This window comes from Rattus rattus, chromosome 1 (genome assembly GCF_011064425.1).
Source record: "Rattus rattus isolate New Zealand chromosome 1, Rrattus_CSIRO_v1, whole genome shotgun sequence".
Lineage (NCBI taxonomy): Eukaryota > Metazoa > Chordata > Mammalia > Rodentia > Muridae > Rattus > Rattus rattus.
This window is the reverse complement of record NC_046154.1, coordinates 190,556,680-190,580,432: the sequence shown is the minus strand read 5'-3', so window position 1 is coordinate 190,580,432 and position 23,753 is coordinate 190,556,680. Positions and strand designations below refer to the sequence as shown.

Genomic DNA, 23,753 nt, shown 5'->3' with positions numbered 1-23,753 from the left:
TCATCGGAAGCCATTCTTCAGATCATTTATTTATTGTTCTACTTTATACTTTGTTTACCCGTGTGTGTGCCACAGTGTATGTATGAAAGTCACTAAGCAAATAGAGGGTCAGTTCCCCTTCCACTGTGTGGGTCCTCGGGCTTAAACTCAGATTTCCAGTCGTGATGACAAGGACTTTTACCCTCTGGGGCCTCTCCCTAGCCCCCACTTGTGATTCATTGTAAAAATAAGATGAATATCATTACTCTTTACTCGTGATGTCTTATTCCTGCTTTCTAAAAATAAGAACTGGTGGTAATTGCTATCGATAGAAGTGTGTGCTTTCTCTTTATTCACAGTGTTCCTTCCCATAGCAAATCTTTCCTCTGAATATTATTGTTAATAATATTTGCAGGTAATTCTACCTGCAAAACCCCCTTTGCTAGGCTCAGCATCTTAGTATTCTCTTCATCACTGGCACTGAACAGCTTGGAGACAGACACTCACATGCTGATACATTATTTAAAGGGGGGTTGAATGTGCCCGCATTCTTTTCTGCCTCAATACTTTTTTTTTCTCTCCTTTTCTCTCCTACCATTGGATGCTGTGATAGAACTGTGGATGGTAAATTTATGCATACCCCTGCAGTATGGCTGGAATGCGAGCTATGTACGTCTTGTGTAGAAAACAGAGATCTAAAGGCAGAAGGCATGTTTTAAAATAGAATTTACACCAAGAGGTTGAGTAAATATTTAAAATGTAGAAAGGATAATTGTGAAAAAAAATGTAAATGAAAGAAGTATCACTCAGGTCCTTAACTGCACTGCTAATGAAATTAAAACATTTCCCCCCACTACTAGGGCAAATCAGAAATATTAGTGAAATCTTAGTATTCATCATAAAACTGCCTGTAAATGCTGAGTGTCATAGCAGCAGGTAATTCTCTAGTCAGTCACGGGAGAAAAGAAGCAAGAAAACATAATGGAATGGAAACCTTCAGCTAGGTTTCTAAAATTTGAGTGAAAATGAGAACTCTGGTATCTTTAAAAGACCTTCATTTCCCTATTTCTTGGGAATGTATAAATGTGTGTGGTGGATCTATGGAACATGACAATAGCAAAGGCATTGAAAGAGTAACACACAAAGAAAGGAAGCCAGAGAAGGGTCGGAATCATTTAATCAGATAGGATTCAAGTTTATCCCCAGATCGTTTGACTTTTATTCTTCATTTCAGTTAGTAACATGTCCATTGGCTTATCACAACGATTAGGCATGCACCTTGAGATGGTCACAAAAGGTACACGATACAGGGGTTTATAATTAGGCTATAGAGTATATTCAGAATCCCAGGGGAACTAATAGATTCTGGAAATATTGATTAAGCAAGATGAAAAACTCTTACACAGTTTCAACTACAGCAGTGATGAAGACAAACACACGCTTCATTAGCCACAAAGCTCACGAAAAAAAGGAATCGATTGAAGAATATCTCTTTTATGCAAAATAGACATTTTAGGATATAATTTGATAATATTCTACTATATACTGACATTTTCCTTGATCATTTAATAAAAAAATATTCTCATTGCCAGAATTTATATTTTTAACATTTATAATTGAGGTAACAATGACAAAAGACTTAAACTATGAATACTGGTGATGACTGTCTTCTAGATAGTAACAGCGTTCCAGAACTAAATGAATACATGACTAAGAAATGGTTAGATTTCTATGTAGACACTAAAAGTTTACAACATAGTTGACAAGCTGATATATAAGTGGTTTGCAAGAAAATGAGGCAATCAGTGTTTGTAGATACAACACGTAATGTACAAATAAAAGAAATGAAAACAGACCTATACTACATTGGATTCACTGCCCTCTGTAATTTGCAGCAAAACCACCATGAGCCCGAGAGGAGCCATTCAGAGCCTTGTGGGCATTTCTTAAAGCTTCACAGATGCTGACCATGTGGCTCCCTGTGCTATGAGACTGTGAGAAGGGTGGACCCATGCACACGTTGGTATTTACAGTTGCTTTGTGGACTCTGGTCTGTCGACAAGCAGAATATTTCCTTGGCAAACACCATTTCAGTTCCAGCCACCATTTCTTTACAAGCTTTAAATGCCTCATAGGATGCGGGACCTCTTCTGAACACAAACCGGTCACATCCAGTCACATTCAGTAGCAGAAGTTTCCAGTACAATCCTTGGAATGGCTAAATCTCAATGTCCCATTTTCAGCAGGCAAAAATCCATGATAAATTCTGTACAACACTGCAGTCAATAACAGCAGCACCAGACAGCATATTAATTCCTTACCGTTAATCTCTGGGTATTTACAGCATTCTATGAATGGTGTTATCAAAAGAATCACGGTATCTCTAAATTTCGAATATTTAAGTCTGGGTAAATGCATTGCTGTACAAGATCTCTGACATGCAGCTCATGCTCTAGGGCTTGGGAATGGAGATTAACACATGTCTTTTTCCAATAACAAAAGTAGCAACTGCCTTTCTATCAAAAATAAACATTGGAATTAGGAATTCGTCAACACTCTTAAGGATCAGTCCCTTGAAAGTAATAGTCTATTCTGCAACTGTATTATGGCATTTTCCTTCCCTCTCATATCCAAAATATCAGATATACTATTGCTATGGCATTTGGTAGGGATGTGTAAACAGACTATCTTCCCTCCAGAACCAAAAAAAAAAAAAAACAAAAAACAAAAAACAAAAAAAAACAACGGATTCCCTAGAGATGTTTCCTGAAAGAATGCTGATTCCTAGATAATAGAAACCAGCAATGCATTAGGCAACAGAGAACTATGGTGAAATCGCTGCTTCGGTCCTGCTCATGAAAAAAAATATTCACAGTGCCTATTAATTTAGGTAGTCTACAGAGCATCATTAGTTTTATACACAAAGCAGAGAGGCTGCTCCAAGTAGCAAAGAAGACATGGGCAGGAGGTAGGGAGATCGGTACTAAGTTTAAAGAGACGATCAGGGCACATCTACCCTCTATGGAGACAGATAGCTTGTACAATTAAGACAGGGAGCTAAGACAGACAGATGGTGACAACACATGGGACGAAGCACCTGATTCAACACAGCCTGAAGAATCTGGTTAGTCCTTTGAGGCAAATTTTAAGGCTAGTCAAAAAAGCCTCCAGTGAACACCAGTAACTTTTAATGTTCACGCAAAATAATAAATAAAAAACAAAGAGGCAAGAAAAAATAGACAAAAGCTTTGGGTAATATTTGGCACTCTACATCTAAAAGTAATGACAAATTCTAGGACTTATAAGGGGGGAAATGGCTCTAGTACCAAGCAGCAATTCTTGGCTAAACAATGCAAGCCTGGTTAGCCGTTACCTTTCTTTCATGTTTTGTGCCTTTCCCAAGTCATTAAGTAAGAGATCTGGCCTCGGCTTGCGTGTAACCAGTAATGACAACATCTTTGCAGTTATCTGTGTGTACAAACAACCAAAAACATTCAGAACACCAAAACAGCATTTGTTTTTGTTTTCGTTTTCATTTTTTTAAGAAAAATAAATCAATCGAGAAATTAAGGTATTTAAAGTAAATACATCTATCAAACAATGGGTGGGGGATAGCAAGGAGAAAGGCGCCCCTCCCTGCCCCACAATTCCACATGCAGAACAGGCTCCCAGCGCGTTCACATTTGCAGGATGGTTTGAAGTGAGTATATGTGTCCCCGAGCCATCCGGTACCAGGACACTACACACTGTATTCAGGTGATACAGACAAGATGGTCCATGCACACGAGCTGACCAAAGTCATGGTTTATACGATCTAGATAGGATCCCAGACATCTTCAGAATGGGTTGGAGTCAGTCACAAGAAAGGAAGGTCCAGTGAAGTGGTTGGCATTTAGAAGCACACTATTAAAGAATATCTCCCTGAATATATGCTTATGCATTCGTGTACTGGCCAATATCTGACGCTATTGGTCACCGTATAGCGAAAGGAAAATTGGGCAACTCTTACTGAATAGCAGCACTACTTTAGGCCATCTTTAAAGCCAGGATAAGATGTTCTAGCTACTCGAGTAGCATTTCTGACTTCGAATAGTAATGTCATGCAGGATCTACACTGTTCTTAATGGAGCCCGGAGAAACTCTACAGTTAATTGTTTCCATTACAGGGTGGACAGGAGTTGTAGTGATAGAATTTAGCCGATTGGTGCCGTTTGGTTTACAAGATAGACGGGATGGGAGACCGAGAGCGCCTCAGAGGACACGGAGAGTTGTAGGGGGATGTTACTGGAGAGAGTCTCAGAGCATTGCCTGCCAAGCCCGCTATGTTGTTTAAGCTTCGGGATTTTTCATATCCTTTCATGAAAAAATGCATAGACGTCAGTTGAGTTCAACCAGTACAGACAGAGACAAACAATACTGCGCAGGGTAACCCAACGTGCTAATTTTTTTAGCTAAAACCATTTGTAAAGAATTCAATATTGACACAATTCGCACGTCTTAACACTGGAGTTCATTTGAATTCACATTCTGAAAAAAATTAAACCAGCTATAACAAATTATAGCTACAGTCTTTCAAAACATATTTATGCTCGATCATAATTAGTACTGACATGATTTTGGCATAGAGACTACAAGAACTTTTAAAAATTAGGCCAAAAAAAAAAAAAACCTTAAATAAGTTTACAGACTAAACACTTTTAAATTTTCAGGACATGTTTCTAAAAAATTAAAAATATAGGAGATACATTCTTTTAAATTTTAGTATGATTAATTAATGAAGCATGCTTAACCTACAGTATGCACTTGTTTCCAACATGTATTTTTTTAAGGTTTACTAGTTTGAAAGAGTGATTCATAGAATAATGGCATTGGGTGCCATTATCCACGTGATTCAGGATGGAACGCACATTACCAATCCCTTAGGTAATAAAATTAAATTAAATAAAAAGGAAGCCAATGGAATGTAAACCGAGTCATAATTTTAGTGAAATAGATCAGAATTTGATGTATGCAGATGACTTCCTCTCTTTCCCTCTCCCTCCACAAACTGAGGCCAATTTTGTTTTAACCAAAAATTCTCAACCTAATCTATTGTTGGTGGTAGCCGTGTACTTAGATAATTAAACAGCTTCTCCGGAACACGAGCTTGGTGGATTTCCCTAATCACTCCAACCAGGACCCCATCCTGTGACCTTTGAAGGCGGTCACACGCATTTTCAGTAGACTATTCGAGGCAGCTGGATGAGCTGGGGGCGCGTCTCATACAAAGCGTGACGTAACGTGGAGAGCAAGACACGGGAATGAAAATGGAGTCCTATCACCACACAGCTTTGGAAATAAACGTTTGGCAGTTCCACTGAACACTTAGAGGGTGGGAAACGAACTTCCCGTAGGACAGCCAAAATTGAGTAAGTGCGCACAATTCCAGTGAGCTTCAGGTCTCGTGTCTCCTTTAGTCTGTGAAGTACTCTCCATGGGCTCTAGTGTGCTTGCTGATTGTGGGACGAAGAGAAAAGAAAGTCCTTTGTAACCGCCTCTACTCTTTATTGGGATCAAAGTAATTTTTATATTTATCTGACAGAGGAGAGGCCAAGACAGTTATACATCAAGACAGACTCCATCACAACTTTAGAACAGGCTAAAACTGGGTGAAACAGGACAGAAGAGTAAGGAAGACTCCCTGCCCACATGTACACACGTTAACTTCCAGTAGACTTAGTGTCTTCTAAATCATTTTGTAAATAGACATTTCACCATCTATTAATTATAATAGTGGTCTTGGGAAAGGACTTTATGTTGAATACACATTTACCTGCCTCTTTTCAGTTAGTATCCTTTACTATAAAACATGGGGGATGGTATGCTTTCATTCCATTCTGACAGATGATGTGATGGTTAATGGGAGGAGGCCTTCATTTTTTTTAATTGTTAGTGATTTGTCCTGACATAAAAACCATGTACATGGTAAGTTCACTCTTACTGTTCTTCTGCAAATTAGCTGAAAATATAACTTTGAAAATTACAGAGAAAATGCTTTTCCTATGCAGTTGAAGTTGATTATGTGACCTAAAAATGTAAATTAGATAACAAAAGTTGACAGATGCTAATTTCTGCTATGGGTGTCTTATATTTTTGGTTGTGAGCCTAGCCTTTAACGATTGAGCCATCTCTCCAGCCTGACTATGGGTGTCTTAAAAAGGTAGTATACACCCCGAGTTCCTTACACAACTCTGAGACTTGTAATGATCTGTTAGATAATTTTATTTTAATCACCCAGTGATTGATGAATTCTGATTGCTATTCTAAATGGTAATTGTTCTTATAAATTATAGATTTTAAAGCAGGTATTTTTTATTTTGTTTACAGATCTTTTTAATTTTAACATCAGTAATTTAATATCATTTGAAGAAGCACTCCTGATTTAGGAATAACTATGTAATTAGTAAAATTATGTGTTCTTTATATATCTTCAGTTTTACCTATTCCAAATATTTCTAATTAGAAATTTTGATACTTTCTTTCTTTCTTTCTTTCTTTTTTTTTCTTTTCTTTGGTTAATCAAGCTTTTCCGGTAGTGACTGAAAATATCAGTGAAGATTTAAGTATAAAATGTAAGTTATGCATGAACATGAATATATTATAGTAAACCTATTTAGAATGAATCTCCAAATAAAGAACACGTGTTTTATTCAGCATCTGGGAGAATGGGTTTATTTAGGACAAAATCAACACAGCTACACATGTAGTGTGCATGTGCTTTATTTTGATCATGTGCTTCTCAAAAGGAGTTGCAAGGAAATACAAAGGTAATCTTGGGTCATTACTCTTTAAATGAATCCTTGCATTCTCTTAATGCATGATGGAATAGTTTGATAATTATAAGTAAATCAACAAAATAAGAATCCAGTAATATTTTTAAAAATTATACAGAGAGAATTCTTTTGAACATATAAGTAGAATTAGTAGAAATCAACTTGGAAACCGAATAGATCCTCTAGGAAGTAAATATTTGGGTAAATAAAAGAACTCTGTCAGTTATATAAAGGAAAGGGGGAAAACAATGGATAGTTTCTGGTATATGTAACAATGGGAGACAAAAACAAAACAAAATCCAGAAATGATACCCACATAGAAAGAGCATGTAGCTATGGAAGAAATAATCAAGGATGTGGAAGAATTGGTGTGGTAAAAAGTGATGAAAAAAATCCTGTAGGATATTATGTCTTCAAAAAGTCCTCCTTAAAAAGTATAATTTGCATTTATGAAATAAGGCTGCATGTATCTTTCCAGGCAGAATAAGTACCTTATGAATTGTTTTGTCCATAAAGCTTTGTAATTTTAAAGTAAATTTTTTTGACACACTATCTTACAGTGTCCAAAGCTTTTCTCAGACATTTTTAACAGTATTATTTGACATGGAGAAAAATTTGTATTAAGATCTTTTTAAACTCATTACCTTTGTATAAGCACTGCATATAATACTTTAATGGAGGATGCATTAAAACAAATGTCTATTTAATCACATATACTAATAAATGTGTGTATACACATATAGAGAGATAAAACCTGTTAAGATATTTATGCACTTAGAAAAGGGTTTTAAACACAATTTTTCTCTGCCTAATATGTGTACATATATTTTGCCAAACTACTATATGATTTTAGCTATTCTCACAAAACATTTAAACTTTCCAGCACATATACAGATTTTAAAAATTGTAAACAAAGCCTTTCAGAGGACTGAAATATATTTCAGCTCAAGGAAAACAAGTATATTATGAAACCGACTGGAATAAAGACTCATTTGAGCTATTGCTCAGCAAAAAATAAAAATAAATATAAAACAAAATAGAGGCCACTGTCTGCTTCTGTGTCTCAAAGACACTGAGTCAGGGAACAAGTAAAATGTTCAGAAGTGATGAAGGAGAATTAAGTATGAGTTATGAGATAGTTTTTAAGGTGGACATCATAAAGTAAACATTTTAAGATTAAAACGTTAAAGGTACATAACAAATACACACATTCTTATAGAATAGAGTGAAACAAAATGAAGCCAAAGTTTCTGTTCAGAGTAGCCAATTATAGTAAGAAATCAGTATAGGTCTTCACCTGTTGACACATCCTTTAACAAAGACCCTTCCCTGGCCATTTTTTTTTATCTCATCACCAAATATTTATTATCTCCTACATGTTAGATACTATTTACTGTCTGCTAAAAATGCTAATGGATTTTAAATTATCCCACTGGGCCTTTCACATACGTGACCTTTCGAGTGATTTAAAAAAAATGCACGTGGCAGGGCAAAGGGTCTTGCTCATTGTGAAAGTCAGAGAAGCTGTTGGTACCAACTGCCACAGCCTTGGAAAGTGATTTAAAGGCTATTTAGTTCTTTCATTTGGAAGAGAAAAATGACTTATTAATTATTTAATAGCCATCAATTACTTAACAAATACAATCATAGAGCCATGTAGTGAGTATTGTTTTCATAAAAGCAGATAACTTTTAGAGACTGCTAAAAGCATCATGCTAAAATAACTAAGAGCTGACTTAATGTCGACCGACTTGATGACGTTTGCCTGCTCCGTTAAAATTCTGCCCACAGAAAGAAGATAAATGAAAGGATGAGAGTAAGTATACAGAATAAAGGGTAATGCTTTTTATATATAACAATAGCGTAGGCTATTGTGGTGAGTATTGGGAAGCACTTATAATGGGAAGACACGATGGAGAGAATGCAAGGGCGCCACATGCTGTGCTCCCTGGAAAATGACTGAGCATATTGCATCACTCTTACTTAACAGCTAAGTCACCTACTAGGGTTTGATTAAATGCATGCCTACCTTTCCTGATTCCTCCATCAGAAGCGCACGTGTAATCACCTGTCGTCAACAGGAAACATGTTTCCCCTCTTCTGTTTTTGTCTCTGGTACTAGAGCGTCTGATGGGGAGCCTTTCTGGAGGTGATAATGGCGGCTCACTTCCTGTACTGTCGTCACCTGATAACACTGGTCACAGGACCACGCCCATTGACAGACAGTGATGGATGAGGAAATGAGACAGGACAGAGAGTTTACAACACATGCCTGTAACCCAGTCACTCAATATACAGAACATGGTCATCACATCACAGTATTCGCCACAATAAAGAAAAAAATTACATGGAGTAAGACGGAGGTGTATTCTAAAAGGAAGAGATGTTCCTTACGAAATTCTGATTTGTTTTTGGAATCAATCTAATGGGTAGTTAGTTTTCACACAGGTGATGTGAACTCAGAAGAAATGTGGTAATTAATTAGATGAAATTCACTATGTATTTTGTTACGTGTTATTCAGTTACTACAAGTGGAAAACGTTAAAAATAGAGTACCCTTAATAAAAATCTCTCAAGTAGCACTGGCTTTGCAATTCTTAAAGAACTCAGTTTTCCACCAAAAAAAATCTTAATCAAAATAATCCCAAACCACAAGATGAACCATTCTACTTTAAAGACTCAAAATTATTTGGAGCATTACAGTAAGATGCCAATGTCCTTAACGGCAATATTTACTTCTGTCTGCTCCTCAAGGACTCTGTTTACCTTCACTAGCCCACGCACTAGCTTGACATTACAACGTTGACCAGAAATGAGTGTGTCCCTTTTGTCCATGCCTTTCTTAAAGACTCTGCATAAGAACACTGAGAACCATGTAATGAAGTAACAACCCTAGCTAAAACCCTCCTTTTAGACAGTATTCTTAACAGCTATCAGATATGTGTTGATGGAATTTGCAGATGAATTCCCAAATGCGTGTAATGACCATGGATGAAATTTTTGAAGAATAGTTCATCTCCAGTCATATTTCTTTGAGTTCTGTGATTGCTTCATAAAATTTTCAAAAGACAAATGGGGGCCCTTTTTTCTAAATGAGACATGAGATCATTAGCAGTCTCTTTTTTCATATATTGGGATGTGAAGTGAATAAATAAATTTAAAAGTAAAAAAAGAAATAGATGAGTAGATCATATATATATATACTTCAAATTTAAAATAAGCTAGTTAAATAAATATTTTGTTCATCTAAAAATATTATATCTGACTCGGATATAATAAACAAGCAAGAACTCTGTCTGCCTTAGCTTGGAAACACTGACCCTAGAGTTGCAATCAATCAACTATGGGTTACATCTAGCATACAGGAAAACAGGAATTCAGCAAATGGTCAGGCATTAAAATGTTCAATACTCAGTTCTAGAATGAAGAAAAGGCCAAGGCATGGTGAGATCAAAAGAAAAACGATTTCAGGAAAGAAATGTAGTTTTGTCATTGGTTATCCATGGAAGATTACCTGTACCCTTAACGTTGGTGGGTATTTATTTTTTGTATTACGGGTAATTTTGTATCATGAAAAGTGTTAGGTTGTAATACCCTACCTAATTTTAAAACAATGAAAACTTAGTCAATTCGCTAGAATAACCCTGATCATGAGCTTTCTTATTGAAAGATGTGTCTTGCATATCACCTCTTTAGCGCCTAGGCCTTTGAGGTGCAAGCATCCGTTCTCCTTCAATAACTGCGTCTCGTGAACGAGGTTGAGATGCAGAGTGCCGTGCGGCAGAGGTGAAACTGAGACAAACGCACCAAGCCAAATGATATGGAGGTGAACATTTTGAGAACGAAGAATGAAACATGGTCAAGATCATACCATCACGTCATGCCAAGAAACGAAGAAACATTGGCACAGATGCAACAAATGGGCAAAAGAGAAATATTTGCATCATCAGCAAAGGTCATTCCCACCGGTGTCAGAAAACCCCCCCAAACCTGTCTGCAGATCCAGACGTAGAAGTGCTACAGTCTTGTTACAGACAAGCCTCACACAAGCACACATTTTTATGAGAAGATAAAACTGCAAATGAATGGCTATTTACAGAAAACGAGGGCAGCTACCATTTGTCTATAAGATGCAGTGGTCTATAAAGGATTGAGTGGTACTCATTTGAAATCGTGCCTTACCTGATCTGTTATGTTCCAGAAGCCGGTTTTCTTTGCCCAGACATGTGTCACTCTGGGTACTGTTACAAGCCATGTTTAATTCTGTCTTGCAAAATGTAGGTGAGCTTGCCAGAGGGGCAGGAGGAATGTGCTTCTTTCTTTTTCTTGGAAGTTTCTGCTTCGCCATTGCCAAGGAGTAGTACATCCCGAAATTGTTGACAATGACGGGCACAGGCATAGCTATGGTCAGCACTCCAGCCAGAGCACACAAGGCCCCCACCAGCATCCCTGACCATGTTTGGGGGTACATATCCCCATAGCCTAAGGTAGTCATGGTCACCACAGCCCACCAGAAACCAATGGGGATGTTTTTGAACTGTGTGTGCTCACTCGCTGAGGGATCGTTAGGTTGAGCCCCTACTCGCTCAGCGTAGTAGATCATCGTAGCGAATATCAAAACTCCCAGAGCCAGGAAGATGATCAGCAACAAAAACTCATTGGTGCTCGCACGAAGAGTATGGCCGAGCACTCTCAGACCTACGAAATGGCGGGTAAGCTTGAAGATTCTCAGGATCCTCACAAACCTAACCACCCTGAGAAAGCCGAGCACATCTTTAGCCGCTTTGGAAGACAGCCCGCTGAGTCCCACCTCTAAGTAGAAGGGGAGGATGGCCACAAAGTCAATGATGTTCAAGAGATTTTTGATGAATTCAAGTTTATTGGGCGAGAAAACAATACGGACTAAAAATTCAAAAGTAAACCACACCACACACACTCCTTCCACATACGTCAAGGCAGGATCCGTTTCGATTTCGTACTGGAGAACAGCGCTGGTGCCGTTGATGACGGGCTCTGTCTTGTTTTTAACAATATTGAAAGCTTCGTGTGTCTCCAGGCAAAAGGTTGTGATGGAAACCAAAATGAAGAACAGAGAAGCAAAAGCAATAAACTGTGAGGGAAAAAAGAAACAGAGATACAGAGTGACCTCAACCGTCACGTACTTATATCTTAATCTGAAAGACACTGCTCCCTGTCAAACAAAGTTGACAACAGAATATCTGGGGATTTCACTTCTGACGATTCTCAAGTGCCAGGATAGACACGCACACCAAGCTAACCAGGCTGGACCTATAAGGTTCTCCAAACTCCGGTCTTTGCGTACACGGACACAAAACTTTGCTGTGCGGTGTGAAAAGGGGGAAACTGTGAAGAAACCGTAAAAATTATTTAAGAACAATTTTTAATGGCAACTGTCTGAAAAGGGAAAACAACATTTTTGACAATAGCTCCAATTTTGACAATTGCTTATGCCCTAGAAACGTTAAAACAATGGTTATAACTGCACATATAAGGCGGATTACACTGCTGGAAATTTAGGAAGCACACAAATATAACTGTCAGTTTCTACTTGTTAATAAAATGTCTGGGGCGGGTATCATGAGATACGAACACAAAAGAAAAACTTGGAGAGTTGAGTGGCATCTGAAGACAGAGACTGCCCAATATAGCAAATCTGGGCTGGGCACAAACTCAAGCAGCACAAATTAAAGGAGAGAAATTAAGTTAGGAGAAGAATTCAAATACTGTTATCTTCCCATGTTTAAGAAAAAGAACTTGAAGATGCTGAATAAATTATAAAGCTATTTTTTTTCAAAATTAGGTATCACGTTTATTTAGTCAATGATATTTGAAAACACATGCACCTACAGATATAGATAAATCCTAAGATTTCCGGTTATACAGTTCTGGCTAGAAACACCCACTATTGAATTGATTTCACATCAGTCCGCATAACACTAATGTTATTCCCATCTTACACTTCCGGAATATCTGGCCAGGAGCATTTGCATCCCTTCTTTTTGAAGGCAGTTGACATAAAGCAATAGGCTCAGACAATAACCTGACCAAATTCAATCACAGCTTCCATGCCCTAAAGTTATCAAATCCCAAAGTGGAGAATACAGATGGTGGGAACCCCTTCCCTTAGACTGGGGTCCCACACTCACACACGTCTTACTACTACAGATCTAAATATTTGTGTTCAGGTGTTCCAATGAAGGGCGCCTCTGTTGTTCACAGGAGACACTCAGAGTGGGGGGGTCTCTAGTGTTCCCTTATCAATGTCTCAGAAGCCACACTTGCTCGGTGAGCAGGCTGTTTCTTTCACAAGTAAACAATGGAATCACCAGGAGAAAGAAACTGTATCAAGCAGTTGACGTCCCCTAGTTGGAAACAGTGGGACTATTTCCAATGTCCAAATGGAACTATTTCTAATAAACAACCTGTCCCTGTGACATCTACTCTTTGAGCCTGGCTGCCCCTGAGGTCTGAGCCATATCTCAAGAACACAGGTGCCTCTTTTCAGTTCAATGAGCCTGTGAGGACATCACAAAAGGACTAATTACTCTTATGGCTGTCTTCCTTACACAACCACCCCAAATGAAGGACTTACCTAATTAGCGTGAGAGCATGTCAGCATACGGCATTCAACAAGTGTCACCTCTACAGCTTTGACCTGTTTCCCACACCCATCTGCCAAACACTCCTGGTTTTGCCATTTATACTCCAACTGTTAGGTTTTCCAGGAGCATTTGAGACACTGTCATAGTTAGGGTCTTACTGCTGTGAACAGACATGATGACCAAGGCAAGTCTTATAAAGGACAACATTTAACTGGGGCTGGCTTATAGGTTCAGAGGTTCAGTCCATTATCGTCAAGGTGGGAACATGGCAGAGCCCAGGCAGCCATGGTGCAGGCAGAGCTGAGAGCTCTACATCTTCATCTGATGGCTGTCAGCAGAATACTGGCTTCCAGACAGCTAGGGTGACGGTCTTAAACCCACCCCCACAGTGACACACCTACTCCAACAAGGCCACACCCCCTAATAGTGCCACTCCCAGGGCCAAGCATATACAAACCACCACACTAACTTTCTCTCCTTTGCTCTTTCGTACAATGTGCAAATGAACACACAGCTCTGTGTAGTCAGTTAGGGTAAGACTCAGCATCACTCTAACTTTGCAGACACTAAGAGATGGTCTGTTGTAGTTGCCTGTGGTCAATAATTGACTCAGAACTGCGACCTCATTCTACCTCTAGATTTGAAAATTGTATCTGCCCCCTGCTTAAATGTGAAACCTTTTCTCATTAGAGCTTTGCACACATGGCCTCACCCTTCTTCCTACCCGCAGTCCCCACAAGGCCGCTCTGTCTCCAGCATTTCAGATTAGGCATAATATTTTAGCATGGGAAGCCAATGGTCAGCAGTTAATCAGTAGTTTGGTGTTCTGTTTATAAGGATTCTCAGTAATCACTTCTTTCGGTTGACTCTGAAATGTCACCGTTACATGACACGTCTCAACAGCTTCATCTTTCAAATAATCCCAGCGTACCTGTGACATCTAAATAACCAAAACAATTCTGTGATACACACTCACATTTGTCAAAAAAAAAATACAAAAGCAGAGACAAATCTTGGACCCTTTATGACTGCACATTTCTCTATTACACAGCATCCATGCACACACTGCATTAGATGCATCTCTTTGCCAGGCCTCAGGTCAAGCTTTCGATTTAATAGCAGTTAATGAAACATAATCCACCGAGGAATTACGGTGTATGGAGGAGGCAGGCATAAAATTCATTAGTCGCACAAAAGGTCTATAATTATAGCTGTCACAACTCCGGTAAAGAATAAATATGTGACATTTTGAAAGGAAGGATTGTGGACTATGTTTGGGATGGAGGGTCACTGAGGCCTTTGCCCACAGACATAAATGAGGGATGAGCAGAAGTCAACTGCATCAAAAGGGGAGAGGTTTGAAATCATACAGTAACAAGCTTTGCAGGAATCCTTCTGGGGCTCTTTGTTTTGAGAAAGGGTATCATAACATAGCTCAGGTAAGCCTGGAACTCTCTTTGTAGGGGAAGATGACTGGGAGTCCCAGGTTCTCCGGCCTCCATCCTGGAATGGCTGGGATTAGGGGCCTATATCGCCAAGCCTGGTGTAGTTTTTCCAGATCTGCCTCTAGTGCACAGACTCCTGCTTATAAATCCCACCGAGGATACAGACTCTGCCTTCTGAAGGATTAATCCATTTCTCTAAGGAAATGCGATTAAGCAGAAATATGACCTGGGTTTTGAAATAAGGCCTCAAAGTGACTCTCGACCAGTGGTTCTCAGTCTTCCCGGTGCTGTGGTCCTTTAGCAGAGTTCCTCCTGTTGGGATGACCCACAACCATATATTGATTATCATTGCTACACTATAACTGTAGTGCCGCTGTTATGAATCATAATGCAAATAGCTGTGCTTTCCTATGGTCTTTGGAGACCCCTGTGAAAGGGTTGACTGACTCCCTCCCTGCTAAGAGGGTCATGACCCACAGGTTGAGAACCCTAGCTTTAGAGTCATGTAATTACTAATCTTGCTACTTTGAGTTTGTTATTCTATATAGCTCACTTCTGTGAAGCCGCCATACTGACTTGAAACAATATGGAATATTAAATATACCATAGAATGGACAAAAGACATTAACGTGATTTCTTAAGTTTAAAAGATCATACAAGTGTTGAAATTCACCAAATAGGCATACTTAGTGAACTTCCTAAAATAAACTTATTGCCTCAAAATGTTCCTTTAGAATCCTGTGTTTATGCACACTGATGCACTTATATTTGAAAACAATTTAAGTTGGTCACCCTATTCCTAGAAAAGGATGGAACAAAGATTTATTCAACAAAATATACCTGGAGAATGTACAAAAGTATGAATTCCTTACTCCCTACCAGCACGAGAGATCAGATTTTCTTAGGCAAGGAAAGAGAAGAAAAATATGTATTTAATAAGCTCCCTAGATAATTAATGTGCATACTAAAATTGAAAAACCATTTTCTTGTGTATTATTCTGAAAATGGATAAAACAAATTATTTAATGAGTTGGAGGAGTTTTCAAATCATAAACATTCATTCATAGTCTTAAATGAACCTTCCTAAAGTCTTACTTAATAAGCATTTACCGATCTACAGAAGCATACCTAGTTGTTGATATCTACTTTGTTATAATTCTGGTTCCTTCAGAAATAGCTGTGAGCAAAGAAACCATCTGAACAATCTATAAACGCAGATATGCTTAAGCCATAAAGCTTCGAACACCGACAGCATTTGCTGCAAAGCATTTGCTGCATGTATCTTCCCATATTTTTGTCACCACTATTTTAAGGACTGTAACAAGGTGGGTGGAGTGATATCTCAGCAGTTAAGAATGCTGGGTGCTCTTCTAGAAGACCTTGGTTCGATTCCCAGCATCTACACTGCAGTTCACAATCTCTTATGGGATCTGTTGCCTTCTACAGGCTTCTGTGGACACTGCATGCAAGAGGTGCACAAACACATGTTTCCAAAACACCCTTACACATGAAATAAATATAAAGGTTTTAAAAAGTTAGAGAACTATACTAAGAACCTAGAAGCTGCTTCTGCCAAAAGCATGGAATTGTCACTTGGGCATCTGCAAATGCCCAATGACTAACTAAAAAGAAAATGAAAGTTTAGCGTCACTGCCTTCATACTGCAACTGCCTCTTTCCATGTGAGTCATTCTTCTTTGCAGTCACCTTGGATCCCAGGAACAACAGGTTTGGCCTATAAAAATCTTGCTGTGAGTTGAAATCCCCTTTCAGGCTGAATCAACTTTCTTTCTCCTATTAGATTCATGAGTGACACCCTTAAACAATTATGATCAGCCGGGTCACAGGTGGACCAAAACTTCTTGACCCCTTACGTTTGTTCCTTTTGATATATACACTTAAAACTCATTAATGACATGTCCTGCTGTTTAGAGAGCCTTTCCTGATTTTCACAAATTCTTTTACCACTTCGTTTTTGTGAGAGTGCTTCTATTGGGGTCCTCAGAATTGCGTCTTTGGCCTAGTACTCCACAGCTGGACCACAGTATGATTTTGTATTGTTTTTTAATTGCTGTATCATAGCTATGTGTATCAAAGCTTTCAACTTTAAGTCCTTTATAAATCCGCATGTATGGAGTGTGGTATTACTAACATTGTAAAACAATGACTCCTAATGCTATTTGGCAATACTTTTAAGTTAAGTGCCTTTCCCAGTTCTCCTCAATGCAGAGACCCACAGCCAAACATGGAGGGAGGGAGGGAGGGAGGGAGGGGGGGAGGGAGGGAGGGAAGAAGAGAGGAAGAGGGAGAGGGAGGGAAGGAGGGAGGGAGGGAGAGAGGGGGAGGAAGGAGGAGGAGGAGGGAGGGGAGGAGGGAGACACATCAGGTCCCTTCCCCTCAGAGATTGGAGAACCCCTAAACATGTGAGGAAAGAAGAGACTGTAGACGTCAGAGTGGATGATGGAGGACACCAGGTGAACAGGACCCACCAAATCAACTAAGCTGGGATCACACGAGCTCAGAGACTAAACAGCAAGCCTGGGCCTTTTGTGGGTCTGAATCATGTCCTCTACATATATGTTATGATTGTTAGCTTGGTGTTTCTGTGGGACTCCTAACAGTGGAAGTATGTGTTTCTCTAACTCTCGCTTGTTCTTGAAACACCTTTCTTCTATTGGGTTGCCTTGTCCAGCCTCAGTATGAGGGTCTTTGCCTTTCTTATTCTATCTTGTTTTGTCCTGTTTGGCTGTTATCTCTTGAAGGACTGCTCTTTTCTGAAAGGGAAGTAGAGGAGGAGTGGATCTGGGATAGAGAAGTGGGCAGAGCTAGGAAGAGTGAAGGGAGAGGAAACTAGCTGACATTAATTATATGAGAGAACCCATCTCCAATAAAAGATAAAGTAAAAATAAATAAAGCAAACTTTAGCCTTTTAAGAAAGAGATATCCATTTCAAAAGCAGATCATTGTTCTCTGTATATAAAATCAGACAGATAAACAAGTTTTAATTGTTTAAAAATTAAAGAGTTCATGCATCAAAGAGAAGTATGCTGTATGCCATGGGAGGAGTTAGAGATTGGCTTCTGCTGGCTTGAGGGCGGGGAACTGTGGTAGAGGTTGAAGTTTGAGAAGAGGGAATAGCAACATTTCTAAAGAGGAACAAGAGCTGACAATGTAAGTCGAGCAAAGGCCTGCACAGGCTCACCAGCAGAACTGTGGACCAGCAATGCCAGCATCAAAGATTAAGGTAACACTCTGTCTGCTTACCACTAGCCCAACCCATCAATGCTGCTTTAAATCACAAAAGCACTGGGCCATGTGAAGACAAAAGGGAAGAGGGGATACAACTGAGAAAGGACACACAGAGAGGTTCAAACACAGGAAAGAGTGGAAAGTCCTAAGAAGTTTGACATCAGTGAAAATCTCTGGAGATTTCGAACGAGTGTACTGTCTCCGGTCGGATGAAGAGAAGCTTGGTTTATTAGGAATTCGTTTACATATCAAACGAATGGGGGATATGAGACGCTTTGAAGGTTGGAATAACCCAGAGGCAAACATTGCATGCATTAGTAACAACTTGAAGTGATTTATCTGAAGTTCGCTCTGAGCTCCTCGGGTACAGAAAACATCTTTTCTGCCTCACTGAATAGAGCTGGAATGGTCAAAAGTGAAGTTAGAATGAATATTAGGAAAAATAAATTAAAAGGGAAGAAATGTGGGAGGAGGTAATTTGTTTTTCTCCTTCATTGGCCAGGGTAGTCATTGTGAGCTGGAATTATGTCATATTCATTTTTTAATCTCCTCCTCCTGGAACAGTCATTGGTAAATGGTCAGTAGAGATAAAAATAAGGATGGGAGGCTTGGGGAAGTCATAAATAAATGTGAAAAATAAGGTATAATCATATTTCTTTGGGGATTGAAATGTTAATCAAAAAGAACTTACAGAAAATGAACAATAAAATAATTGAAGGAAACTGTCAGATTTGTAATGGAATCCAATCAAACAGGTCATTTTTTCCAGTTGTTGCCAACGGCAGCTTCCACCCATCCTGTCAATAGAGCGTGTCTGAGGGAGGAATCGGAAGGTATCGCGTGGCCATGTACTTGCTTTTCCATTATGATAACTCCACAGACTCCCAAGGCACTAAATGAAAATGAAATTAAGCAGATTAAATAATTAAAGTGTTAGAAAGCTTTCAGACAAGCTGGGTCGTGCAGACTGAATCCAGAAAACTGGTTCAGAATTCCAGGAAGTTTCAGAACGGAAATCTTCCTTTTAAAACTTGAGTGGTGAAGTCTAATGGATACAGACGTTTCTTCTTCAAGTCTGGTGTCCACGGTTAGACACAGAAAATGGACAGTGCTTTTTCCTGTTGTATTAGCCCCATGGTGAGCGAGTCCTCATCAGGGCACTGCATGGATTATATCAACATACAGATAGGCAGAGATAAATATCTATATTTACATGTAGATCTATACATTTAGAATGAGATTGTAGAAAAAGAAAGTCTATTCTTGTTTTCATCATTTTCTATTTCCCATTAGTATCAAGAAATTGAGTTCTATAGCTTCCTCACAGTAGCAAGTTCTCAAAGCTTTCAAACTGACCGATTCTTTTCTGTGCTCTTGCAACTTAAGATTAGTGATGTTATTTCTTCACATTTTAAAATTTTCACTTAAGGACAACTTGCTCCAAGTAATGGGATTCACATACTCTGACCTCATCTGGCCAAAAGCATGAAGTAGATGTTCAGTTCCTAGTATTGCTTCAATAAAAGAACAGACTTTTAAATATGCCAGAGTAGTATACCAGGCTCTCAATAGCCCCAGAGCAGAATCTACCATTTTATTCTCCCAATAATTAATGATCAGAAAACTTGACCAATACTATAAACCTTCAAGGAGGGACTTCTTATGAAGAAAATAAGGTCAACCTTATTAAGTCAATGAGGGAGGATAATGTTTGAAAGTTAACATCGTAGGCGAGGTTGTTATGTGACTTTAATATGTAATGCAAAATTTCCCATTGGCAAACTTGGAGTGAAATGAATCCAATTTTAATTTACAATCTAAGGGGTGTTGAATGTTTTCAAATTTAGAATGCCCCATTTCTACTAGGTTCTCGTTGCTTTCTTTCTTAAACAAATGAGACAGAAACAGACAAACAGCGATAGCATCCGGTGCCAAGAGATCCGGTGCTAATGAAGCCCAAATACAATATTTTCATTTCCAGAAAGCTGCTTTGCTAAATACTCACATTAAAGTACAGGAAGAATGAATTATAATGGTATGTGCTTAGATAACATTTGTATTCTGTAAGATGACCGGGTTCATCGTATGTCCATAATATAACATTAAATAATGACATAAGCTAGTCTATATTGGAATGAAATAGCTCCAAGTAATCATGTTAAAACAAAAATAAATTGCACAATAATGTACAGTCTAATTCTATTTCTTCTCTGTACACACCTGAGGAAGTAAATGAACAGCAACGTAACACTTCAGTAGCAGTTACTTAAGTATAAGGCAGTAAGAAGCACTGAGTCAGGTAGTGCTAGTGGAGACTCCAGTCTGAGTGTTAGATCTCATACAAAAACTTTAATCATGTCTTATACGTTTAACTTTAGAGTGAAATTCAAATAAAGCAATAACCAAGAACATTGAATAGTTTTTAAAAACAGAGTATTATCAAAACTATGTTAGTTTTATCCATCAAAAGTTATATAAAAGAACTTCTTTTCTTCGCCCTTTCAGCATCTTAGACTTAGCAGATGTTCTTTGTTGGGGACATATTCAAGTCCTACAGACTCGCTTGGCCATAAGTAACGAGAGTGTAGTGCTTTCCACAGTACTATGCTTTCAAGGAAGACAGAGCAAATCTCATTCATTAGTGAGTCTGCCCTTAAGAGTCATCCAGACAGGAGTAACTAGGACACACGTCTCCTGTTCCCATGGAGAACTGAGAATAGCTTGAACTTCTTCTCAGGCTGGAGACATCAAGTTTGCGTCATCAGTTTTCCCTTTTAAAAACAGAGCCTCAGGTTTTTGTGAATTCATAGTATTGTATTGGAGAGATTCATTAGAGTAATACATAGCACTGGATTAAATTGAGGAAAGCTAATGACACATCAGTAGAATCTCTGTACATGATTATCAAGATATATATAGATAGATAGATAGATAGATAGATAGATAGATAGATAGATAGATAGATAGATATAGATATAGATATACATACATACTTTGTATCTGTTCTTCAAAAATATTATCAGGTATTAATGTGACCATCAACCTTTCATGCACGCCCTGGTGATATGTCTTTTACTCTTTTTTTAAATATTTTTGTCCAATGTAAACATAAACCATTTCCTTAATATTTTTATTTTCAGGCTAATTTTATGGGAATTAAAATTCTTTAAAGTCTGTTCACATCTCAGTATAATTTAGGGAGACACAGGAACGAAGGTCTCTGTGATTTATTAGTGTCGTTGCAATGGATTCTGGTATACCATTCTGTAACCAGGATTCAGAGACATCAGTGGTGATACACAGCACGATTTTAGTTTTGTAAGTTTCATGATAGGGCTTAAAGTGTTCTGCTTTCCACGAATTTCAAATAAAATCTCACTTATAAAATGTGATTTAAAAGCTATATATTGTACGTTCATGACATAAGCTAGACTTTCACGTTCTAATTTCAATTATTGAAAATGCCTCTCCAAATGTTCACTTTTTAATCTATGTACGAATTTATGTTTTAAATGATTCATTTTTGTCTTGGGTTTAAATGACCTGCTCCACCACAGTTTAGGATCTGAAGCCAGACTGTGTATATTTGTCGCAGACATCTGCTCTTCTGGCTAATCAGTACAGGTAAGGACTGCGATCTTCTGGCTAGTCAGCACAGGTAAGGACGGCGGTCCGTGATGGCACATTCCAGCAGGCATCCAGGTTTGGGTGCGGGCTTAGCTGACACTACAGTCTCACTCTGTACTGTGCACGTTTTTACATATTGGTTAAATCCTCCCCAGAAGACCCAGGCAAGTTTGCCCTATGCCTCCAAAGGGGTGATGAGGTAGGCTATGGAAATTACAATCTGGTTGCAAAAGGCGTATTATTTAAGATCCGGAAGTGATCAGTTGGCAATGGAATGAGAAGCATCAGGGACGGGCATGCGCATTACATGCCTCCACGGTTTAACCAGAGTAACAGATTGGGAACTGTAGTCTGTGGACTGTAAATGATCCTAAGACCTTTTCTGGGGTCCAAAACGATAGTATTGGAGTGATACTAGGAAATTACATTTTTTTGTTGTTGCCTTACTAGTTTACAATGGAAATTATTTTAGAGCTTCAGGATGTGGTATCTGAACAGATTGACTGCGGAATCAGGCTAAAGATTCTTAAAATACTTGTCTTCTATCGAGTCAAACAAGAAATAGATTGGAAGAAAAATAGAAGACAATGCTATTCTGTTCATTTAATTTTTATTCTTTCAGGATCAGTTTTATTTTTAAGATCTTTATTTTTTCATTGGACATGTTTACTTACATCCCTGGGCAATTTCTAATCAAGGAAAACCCCTATCTTCCAGACCTCTCATAAATCAGCAAGAGGACTGACTGCACTGGCTCAGTCTCCGGGTTATGTGTAACAGAGACGTTGCCCGTATTAAATCATATGCAATATGGACTTCGTATGCCAAGAACACTTCACAGGCATGAACGATTTGGGCTCTCATAGAAGGAATTCAAAGACTCCCAAGAATTTTGAATAAACAACAGATAGGTCCACTGCCCAAATACTGAAGTTTATTGAAATAAATTGATTTCACTTATTTCTTTGAGTCCAGCAGCAATCAATGTACCAACAGTAGCTAAAATGTCAATCCCCAGCTAATACATTTCACCATTCGCAGTCTTTATTTTCAAATCATTAACACTCCTTTTTACTTTTAGTTAGGTCGCTGGCAATGTGACACACTCAAAACAGGCACGTACACATTTTTCATATTGAAATTCTGATAGACAGCAATGAATACTTGAAGTATATGTTTCAAGTCTGCTTTTCAATATATGGGGGTTTTGTTTCTGTTTTGAATAATCTTTTTCCAGTTAGCCAAAAAGGCACAAGGAGAGAATTCATTTCCTTTCCTCAATGCCTCCGTCCATTGAACCCCTGAATCCTGAAAAGTCTCTCAATACCAGAGCATCATCCAATCCTGGAACCAAGGGTCTAGCTTTGACTTTTCTTCATTACTCAGAATAATCACTCCTTTAAAGAGACAATGTGATGCTGTCCATCTATTCAAAAATAGTTTAACAGCCCCTAATTACTTACTAACACAATATTCTTACCTCATTATTCAAAATATTCTTACACGGACCTTCTTAATCTATCCTCCCCATTGTTAACATCACCATCTCTATGATGTGCCCGTCATGCATATACCTTCCTTTTCACTTGAAATACAGTGGTTTGCTTTGTATAGACAGCAAAGAACTGCATAGTGCTTAAGAGTCAACTCAGTAATAAATCGTGAGGTCATTAAAAATATCCCCGAGCAAAGACGCAAGCCAGCTCTTTATAGTCAGGCCTCCAGTCAGCTCTCTACTGCAACACCCACATCTGTCAGATTCTTATTTTCCTTAGTAGCATAGAATAACTTTAATCCACATTTTATGCTGATTTCCACTGAGGCTAGTAAGTAGTGAGAAATGTTGCTAAAGGCTGTATTCCTGTCAAGCATAAAACTACATTCATTCGTGCTTCCTTTTTTTCCACACCTAGCCACTTGCTCCTGATAGATTTTTTTTTTTAAGAAAGCTCATAGAAAGAAAAATGGCACAGGAAGAAAAGTCAGAGCTGAGAAGAGAAGCCTAGAACAAAGCAAGTA

The 23,753-nt window shown here is 38.5% G+C and overlaps 1 protein-coding gene across 5 annotated transcripts in view; it reads right to left on the bottom strand.

The window, feature by feature from the left end:
• Nucleotides 1-1,139: 1,139 nt before the first annotated feature.
• Kcnc2 (potassium voltage-gated channel subfamily C member 2) overlaps nucleotides 1,140-23,753 on the bottom strand; it is a 166,176-nt gene continuing 143,562 nt past the window's right edge. Inside the window, exons 3-6 of one of the 5 annotated variants that reach the window (XM_032912439.1) lie at nucleotides 10,974-11,901; nucleotides 8,821-8,985; nucleotides 3,353-3,447; nucleotides 2,173-2,255 (exon numbers count right to left, since the gene is read on the bottom strand). In XM_032912439.1, the coding sequence (XP_032768330.1) occupies nucleotides 3,386-3,447; nucleotides 8,821-8,985; nucleotides 10,974-11,901 (1,155 nt within the window). In that variant the 3' untranslated portion in view covers nucleotides 2,173-2,255; nucleotides 3,353-3,385. Of the gene's footprint in view, nucleotides 2,256-3,164; nucleotides 4,333-4,806; nucleotides 5,472-8,820; nucleotides 8,986-9,846; nucleotides 10,584-10,973; nucleotides 11,902-23,753 lie in introns of those variants that run through there. The other 4 variants (XM_032912431.1, XM_032912416.1, XM_032912423.1 and 1 more) reach the window with 4 other exon arrangements.